At 35.6% G+C, this 9,306-nt stretch overlaps 1 protein-coding gene across 1 annotated transcript; it reads left to right on the top strand.

Annotated features, from left to right (window-relative positions):
• The first annotated feature begins 5,734 nt into the window (after nucleotides 1-5,734).
• LOC108456198 (probable galactinol--sucrose galactosyltransferase 5) lies at nucleotides 5,735-8,653 on the top strand. The gene is made up of 4 exons (XM_017754795.2): nucleotides 5,735-7,121; nucleotides 7,204-7,381; nucleotides 7,477-7,844; nucleotides 7,931-8,653. Exons 1-4 carry the CDS (start codon nucleotides 5,892-5,894, stop codon nucleotides 8,492-8,494), a joined length of 2,340 nt encoding a protein of 779 aa, XP_017610284.1. The 5' UTR covers nucleotides 5,735-5,891; the 3' UTR covers nucleotides 8,495-8,653.
• Nucleotides 8,654-9,306: the final 653 nt, after the last annotated feature.

Below are 9,306 nucleotides of genomic sequence, written 5' to 3'. Positions count from 1 at the left end.
ATAATATGGGATTATTCAAATCTGGTATCCAAACGTCATTCAAAACTGAAATTTCTGAACCTCTACCTACTATCCAGCAAACACAATTTGCTAAAATGCCTTTAGTTGCTCATATTCTTTTCCATGTAAATGAACTATTATTTCCCAGATGCGAATTTAAAAAATTCTCATTAGGAAAATATTTTGCTTTTAATGCGCAGCAATTAACGAGTTGGGATTGTTTAGGATTCTCCAACCTTGTTTAGCTGATAAAGACATGTTAAATTTAGCCATACTCCTAAAGCCCATTCCTCCCTCATCTTTAGGTAAACATATATGTTGCCACTGACACCAATGAATTCCTTTCTTTCCAGATGCTTTTTGCCACCAGAAATTAGCATGATCCTTTCAAGTTCTCCACAAAGGGAATTAGGTAGGAGAAAATAGGACATAGCGTAGGTAGGTACTGCCTGAAGTACTGATTTAATGAATGCTTCTTTGCCGTCTTGTGATAATAATCTAGTACTCCAGCCATTGATTCTGAGGTGAACCTTTTCTTTAAGATTTTGAAAAGACTCTTTTTTACGTCTGCCAACCACATTAGGAAGACTTAAGTACTTTTCCATATCTGTTGAATGCCTTACCCTAAGATTGCTGATATTTCACCTTTGTTTTCATTAAAATTTACACATTGGCCAGAACATTTTTCGTACTCCTTCACAATTCTTTTTAGCAGCCTCGCTTCCTTGTTTGTTGCTTTCCTGAACAGTATACAATCATCTGCAAAGAGTAAATGTGAAATCGTTGGTCCTCTCTTTCTTGCCTTTACTTCATTTATCAGGCCCTCTTTCATAACCAATCTCATTAATGTCGAAAGCCCCTCATTACATAATAGGAAAAGAAAAGGGCTAAGAGGACCACCCGATCTCAAACCTTTAGTAACTGGAAAAGTTCTTCCTCTTTTTCCATTGATGTTAACTGCATAGGGCGCTGTGGTAATACATTTCAAAATTAATTCCACCCATTCCTTTGCAAAATCCATCTGCATATACTTCCTTAAGAAAACCCCACTCAACCCTATCGTAGGCTATGGTCATGTCAAGTTTGACTGCTATATATCCTTTTTTCCTGTACGCTTTTGTCGAAACGTGTGTAGAATTTCATAAGCTAGTAAAACATTATCAGAAATTAGCCTTCCCAAGACAAAAGCACTTTGAGCCATATCAATACATCTCCCAATTACTGCTTGAAATCTATTGGCAATTGTCTTTGCCACAATTTTGTAGAGAATCGTACACAAGCTAATAGGTCTGAAGTTGGCTAAATTGGTAGGGTTTTGAGTTTTTGGAATCAGCAAAATATCTGTTAAATTTAGAGGGCCAAAATTTTTATCATTGTTTAGAATTCCCAGACAGAAAGTAATGACTTCTTTACCTACAATGTGCCAATATCGTTGAAAAAATAATGCTAGAAATCAATCAGGTCCTGGTGCTTTAGTTGGCCCCATTCCTTTTAAAGCTGAAAACACTTCTTCTTCTGTATAAATTGATAATAATACAGCATTGATGTCTGGCGAAATGCTCTCCTTAATGCCTGATAAGAGATGAGATAGATCCCCAACTCCATTTGACATAAATAACTTCTGAAAATATAAAGTAGCAGTTTCATTGATCTTACTTGCTTCAGTAGCCTCTCCTCCTTCGTCTAGCTCTAACCTAGATATTATATTTATTTTTTTGCGAAACGAGGCGTACTTATGAAAAAAGGTTGAATTCTTATCCCTTACTTTAAGCCAGTTCGCCCTTGCCCTCTGTTCCTAGCAAATTTCACCTCTGTCAATTTCCATGTTCAGATAGACCTTAGTGTCAATAATCTTCGCTATCGTATCATCGTCTCTTTCTTTTTCCATCAACATATCAAGTCCTTAGTCAACTTTTTCTTTAACCCTTCACTCCCTTTTTTAATTGACCCTACCCATTCCTTTAGGTTTGCCTGTAGCTTTTCCAGTTTTTTCCAAAATTGTGCCTATATTTGATTCCCAAGATGTCTTAATTTCTTTCTAAAGAGATTCTTCCGTGGTCCACCACACCTCGAAATTAAATTGTGGGTTTCCAGCATAGATGTTTCCACTTTTTGTATTTAGAAGAAGTGGACAATGGTCGGACATCGAATGGGTTAAATGATGAATGTTGCCTGTTGGAAAAAGAATCTTTCATTTCTCATTTGCAACTCATCTGTCAAGTCTTTTCTTAATATTTGTTTTTGCAAAGTTTCCTCTTTTCCATGTAAACCAAACCCCCGAATATCCTATATCTTCTAATTGACATTCTTCTAGAGTCTCATGAAAGGCCTTCATTTTTCTTTCTTCTCTTTGTATCCCTTCACTTTTCTCAAAAGAATATATTATTTCATTGAAATCCCCACTTACTAACCATGGATGGCTTTGGTCTTCTCCCAATTTTTGTAGTAGATTCCAAGAATCATTGTAATTATTAACATAAGGTGAACCATGAAAGCCTGTAAATCTCCATTCTTCATTAGTATTATTCTCCTTAACCATTACATCAATGTGGTTCTTAGAGAAACTTCTTAAAGTAACTATGATATCTTCTTTCCATGCTAAACATAAACCTCTACGCGAGTCTTTTGCTTCAATATCAATCCTATTTAGAAAACCACAACTCCTTCTAGACTTTTCCATACATTGCTTATCAATTTTTGTCTCTATTAAGAAGACCATATGGGGATTATGCTGCTTTAAGAAATACCGCAGCCTTCTAATCGCCCGTGGACTCCCAAACCCACGGACATTCCAACTTATGTTTTTTATTGCATCCGGTCAGCTTGCCTTTTGGTAGCCGCCGATCCCATAAATTGTAGAACATCACTTTGCTCCATAGTTTCAATCACTGCTTCTGGTAAAGATTCACCACAAACCTTTTTTCCTTCTTTTTCAGCCTTTTTGTACCATTTTCATATGCTTCTTCTTTACAACAATTCTCAATTTCGTCTTGCAGGGATTTCCTCTTTCTTGTACTACAATTATCCTTTCTTTTCATCATCGTTTGTACTGGAACTATTCTTTTCCAACTTGCCTTCTTAACTAAATTTGGATAATGAACCTGTTTGTTTTTGCTGTCATTCATTTGTACATCTTCCATAAGTGTAGATACTTCCTCCTTTTTCTTCATCTTTTCCTCCACGTCATTCAATTTTAGTTTCTTTAGCAGCATCCTGTTCGTACTGTTTCCCTCTTCAGTTATTTTTCCTTTAAGTGTTAGTACCTCTGAACCTCTTATATAAGAGCATTAAGCCCTCCCCTTTTTTCTAGAAAGCATTAAATTTTTTACTCTCCTTCCCAATTAAATTTGATTTTGATTTTAAAGCCAACGTGTATGGTGGATCGTCTCTGATTTTATTTTTTTCTACAGGATTTAGCTTAAGGCAGTCTGTAAGACAGTGCCCCATTCTTCCACATCCAAAGCAAAACATCGATAACTTTTCATACTTAAAAGAAAGCCATGATTTATTCATATTATCAATTGAGACAAAAATACCTCATCTGAGGGGTTTTTGCACATCAAGATTTATTCTAAGACGACATAAGTCTCCATTAATTTCAGATTTGAGCACCCCCCAAAAGTAACACCAATGGCATGCAGTAGATCTTTTTTATCGAATTCTGGTAAACACAAACCTATCTTTATCCAATACGATGAAGAGTTAAGCCGAATTTGGGCTGTTTATGTCGGCTGAGATATTCTACTAAATAAAATTAGGCTTTTTCGAAACAGCCATGGCCTCCCCTCCATAATCGTCTCCAGATCTTCTTCTAAATCAAACACGATCAAAAATAAATTCTGCGCTGCCATCTGAATCTCAAACTTCTTCTTTGTCTTTCATATGCTTTTCATCTGAGCCCTAAAACTTTCTGGGTTGTAAAGTTTCTCTATCCAAATTGTACAAATTGGAGTTGGTTTCTCAATTGGAACAACCATTGACCATTTGACAGATAATTGTACGAGTTCTTCTGCTAGGAGGGAAATCTCATCCCTCTCTTCTCGACCGTTACCACCGCTTTCTGCCATCCCAAGCCGCAGCAGTTACTGCTTTCTCTAAGACACTAAGCAAAGCATTCTTGGCACCATTACAATTAAAAATATTATGTAGACTTTAACGTCAGTAATTTTAAATGCATCTATTAAATAATAAAATTAAAAATTAAAAAGAATTTATATAGTACTAAATTTACTTGTGATTAATCTACAAATAAACTCCTTTAATTAATTGAATGCATCATTTGAAAAATTAAAAATAAAAATATGCACAACATTTTAAAATTGAACCATTATAATAAGCATGTTTTGAATTAAGACACCATATAAATATAACACAAAAGGAAACATTTTAAAAGAAATTAAATTATGATATTAAATAATAGAAATTAGTACATCACATAAACACAAAAAATAATTAAAAATGAAAAACACTACAAACATGAAATGGATAAGTTTTATATGAATTCTTTTTAAAGTTTAACTTGATGTAAATATATGAAAATTTCAAAGTATATCATAATAATAAATTTTTAATATCCCAATGAAATTAAAAAAAAAAAAAAACAAATCAATTTCATTTTTTTCTCTTTCCTTCTATTTCCATTTATTTCCCTCTCTTTTTTTCCAGTCTTTTTCCTTTCCCTTTCCCTTTCCCTTCTTTCTCTTCCATCCATTTTCCATCCATCCCCACCAAAGTTTTTTGAATAAGATCGAAATAACCAGTTAAATATAGAATCAGTTGGGTATTGGTTTGGATAAGAACATTGAATTAGTTAATTCAGACAAAAAATTAGTTGAATTAATTTTTTTAATAATGTTCTTATTTTTATAAATTTTTAATTATATATTTAATCGAAATAATTAGACCCATTAAAATTATCAAACCAGTTAAATCAACAAACCGATAACTTAATCGATTCGATATCAATCTGAAAATCTTGATTTCCACACAACAACATTGAAAAGCAAACAAATAAAAAGCAAAAGCACATGTTCTTAAAAGAGCCAATAACATCTACATAGTTTGAGTGTATTCCTTTATATATGTTTAACAACCAATAATTTTTAAAATCTACGTGTATTATTATAGTTTTAAAATTTTCTTATTATCATATATTTATATAAGAAGATTGTATGAAACTATAATCTATAATTCCACGTTATTTCTACTCCTTTTTGATAAGAGAATGACAAATCATATTTTTCTTCTTGAATTTTAGTATTCTTAGTTGAATTTGAATTTAAAATTAGGAAGAAAAATCTAATTTATTATTCTCCTATAGAGAAGGAATAAGGATAGAGATGACTAGAATCATAGTTTCATTCATACAATTCCTTATCTATTTATATTGAAGTGAAAAAGTTAAAAAGATTATAAATAATTTCGTATTTTATATGGGTGGAATATTTTTTTTTTGACAATATCTTCATTCATGAATGACTTTGTAGAAAAAGAAGATAAAAGAAGATTGAAGAAAAGAAAAAGAAAATTTAAGTTGGGATGGAATATATATGGAAAAGAAATTAAAGTTAGCAAGTAAATATATAAATATACATACACATTCAACTTTGCAATTATATTATTTTCTTTCCCTCAAAGAAAATCATCACATCACCATTCCTCTCAAAGTTTCTATTCCCTGTCATGGGAGGCCTTGGCCTATAAATTAGGGGCCTTCCCATTTATTTTTAAGCAACCCAAGTTTGAAGGTCTCATTAAAAAGACAGAATCAAATCAAACTGATTTTCATTGATTAGATTTCCTTCCAAAAATCCTGTTATTGTCTCTATATATAATCAACCTTTGTTTTCTCTCTTACTACGCAAAAACAGCACCCTTTTCGTTCATTATCAATGGCTCCAAGCTTAAGCAAAGTTAGTGTTTCAGGCCTTGGTGATGGCCATAACCAGTATCTCCTTTCCCTTGAAGGCTCAAACTTCATTGCCAATGGTCATGTTTTTCTCTCAGATGTCCCTCAAAACATCATAGTAACTCCTTCCCCTTATGGTTCATCCACTGACAAAACAATACCAAGTAGTGTTGGATCCTTTGTCGGATTTGAAGCTGTTGAATCCAACAGCCGCCATGTTGTTCCCATTGGAAAGCTCAATAACATCAAGTTCATGAGCATTTTCAGGTTCAAAGTTTGGTGGACGACTCATTGGGTTGGTTCCAATGGAAAAGACCTTGAAAACGAAACTCAAATGGTTATTCTTGAGAAATCAGCTTCTGGAAGGCCTTATATTCTTCTCCTTCCCCTCCTCGAAGGCCCTTTCAGGGCCTCCCTTCAGCCTGGAACCAACGACAACATCGATATTTGTGTCGAAAGCGGGTCGACGAAGGTCACCTCGGCCAGATTCCAGAGCGTTCTTTATGTTCATGTAGGTGAAGATCCATTCAACTTGGTCAAGGAAGCCATGGAAGTGATGAGGGTTCACCTTGGAACCTTCCAGCTGTTAGATGAAAAGACCCCACCAGGGATCTTGGACAAATTTGGATGGTGCACTTGGGATGCATTTTACCTTACTGTGCACCCTCAAGGTGTTTGGGAAGGTGTCAAGGGCCTAGCCGAAGGAGGATGCCCACCGGGGATGGTGTTGATCGATGATGGATGGCAATCCATCAGCCATGATGAGGATCCTATCACTAAAGAAGGCATGAATTGTACTGTTGCCGGTGAGCAAATGCCATGCAGATTATTGAAGTTTCAAGAGAATTACAAGTTTAGAGACTATGGAAGTCCTAAAACTTTAGCCACTGGTGAACCAAATAAGGGCATGAGTGCCTTCATTAAAGATCTTAAGGATGAATTCAACACTGTGAAGTTTGTTTATGTATGGCATGCTTTATGTGGATATTGGGGTGGTTTAAGGCCTAATGTACCCGGATTACCGGAATCCGAGATTATCAAGCCAGAACTGTCGCCTGGATTGAAGAACACGATGGAAGATCTCGCTGTTGATAAGATTGTTAACACCGGCATCGGATTGGTACCGCCGGAAAAGGCTGATCAACTTTATGAAGGAATTCATTCGCACTTGAAAAATGTTGGTATTGATGGAGTCAAGGTGGATGTTATCCATGTAAGCTATTAATCCCTATGCTTTTTTTTTTCGAGTTTTAGGATATAAACATGAATGCTCATTGGGTTCTTTTTGGTAATAGTTGCTGGAAATGTTGTGTGAAAACTATGGTGGAAGAGTTGATCTTGCCAAAGCTTATTACAGAGCACTAACAGATTCAATAAGGAAGCATTTCAATGGCAATGGTGTTATTGCTAGCATGGAACACTGCAATGATTTCATGTTTCTTGGAACAGAAGCCATTTGCCTTGGCCGTGTTGGTATGCTATTTTATCTATTAAAAGTTTCTATATATATATATGATGATGATGATGTGAAATATATTTTCAATTATGGTTTTGGTCCTGTCTGACAGGTGATGATTTTTGGTGTACTGATCCATCTGGTGACCCTAATGGCACATTTTGGCTCCAAGGCTGTCACATGGTTCATTGTGCCTACAACAGTTTGTGGATGGGCAACTTTATCCACCCTGATTGGGACATGTTCCAATCAACTCACCCTTGTGCCGAGTTCCATGCCGCTTCTCGGGCAATCTCTGGTGGTCCGATTTACATCAGTGATACTGTTGGAAACCACAACTTCCCTTTGCTCAAACGACTTGTATTGCCCGACGGTTCGATCCTCCGATGCCAATACTATGCACTTCCAACCAAGGATTGCCTCTTTGAAGATCCTCTCCATGATGGCAAGACCATGCTCAAAATCTGGAACTTAAACAAGGTTAGTCATTGTACAAGGTTCATTTTATAATGCTTTTTCCAATTATTCCCGAAATATCTAACATTTTCGACTACGGATTTAAGCAGTTTAATGGTGTGATTGGGGCATTCAATTGCCAAGGTGGTGGATGGTGCCCTGAAACCAGAAGAAACCATTGTGCATCTCAGTTTTCTCACATGGTGACAGCTAAAACCAACCCCAAAGACATTGAATGGAACAATGGCAAAAACCCATTCTGTATTGAACATGTTCAAGTTTTTGCACTCTACTTGTCTCAATCCAAGAAACTGGTCCTCAAAAAACCAGATGAAAACATTGAAATCTCATTGCGACCATTCGATTTCGAGCTTGTGATCGTCTCACCAGTGACTGTCTTGGCTGGAAAACCAGTTCATTTTGCTCCTATTGGATTAGTGAACATGTTGAATGCTGGTGGTGCAATACTTACATTAACATATGCTGAATTAAAGAGGTCAGCGAAGATGGAAGTGAAAGGAAGTGGTGAAATGAGAGTGTTTGCCTCAGAGGAACCAAAAGCTTGCAATATTAATGGAAATGATGTTGGGTTTTTGTATGAAGAACAAATGGTCAGTGTTCAAGTTCCTTGGGTTGGTCCTTCAGGTTTATCTACAATAGAATATCTGTTTTAAGTAGCTTCATTGTTCATGGATTATGGTAGGAAATTTTGAATTTTAAGTTATAAGAATATAATTGTTGAAATGTAAGTTTTCATGATTCAAGAGTTGGAGCTAGAGTCGAATATATATTTAAGGAATGATAAAATCATAGTCATGCAAATCAGAATACAAGACTCAAACAAAACTGCTTCAGACATTTTGAGATGAGAAAGCACAGTGATTAAGAACCGAAAGCTAATTTACTTGAACCATAATAATCCAGAGATGTTTCTTTCATAATCATATATAGCTACAGCAAAGATTGATCAACTTGCTCTTCATTTCTGGGTTTTAGAATAAAGGTCCCAAAGAAACAAAATTATTTCAATTACTGCGAGAAGCCGTTTGAAGAAAGATTTGAAACGTGTACCCAACATTTTAGCTCTAAGCCTGAGCCGTTCGAGGAAATGGTACAATTGATCGTTTTTCTTCGCATGCAGCCCAGAATTTTTGTCGTATGAAATCAGGCCATAGAGATGGTACAGCCTATTGATGAACAGGTTCAGGCAAAGCCACATCGTGATCAGGCGTTTAGAATTCACTAACTAACCATCGCACACAACTGTGCACGACAACAGGTAGATGACACGAAAGGAAAAGGCAAGCAGATTGTATCCCAATCCAATTTTGATTCATGTTCTTCTAACTCAAAGAGGAAACGTGTAACACAAGATGATATTGATGAGCGAGCCACCGGTGCAGCGATTCATGCTTGCATCCCAAACTTAAGTGTCAAAATAGAATGCCGAAAAGAGGTAAAAAATAGAACACATAGATTAGATTTT

This window comes from Gossypium arboreum, chromosome 9 (assembly GCF_025698485.1).
Source record: "Gossypium arboreum isolate Shixiya-1 chromosome 9, ASM2569848v2, whole genome shotgun sequence".
Classification (NCBI taxonomy): Eukaryota; Viridiplantae; Streptophyta; class Magnoliopsida; order Malvales; family Malvaceae; genus Gossypium; species Gossypium arboreum.
Note: the sequence above shows the minus strand (reverse complement) of the source record. Positions and strands in the feature narration are given on the sequence as shown.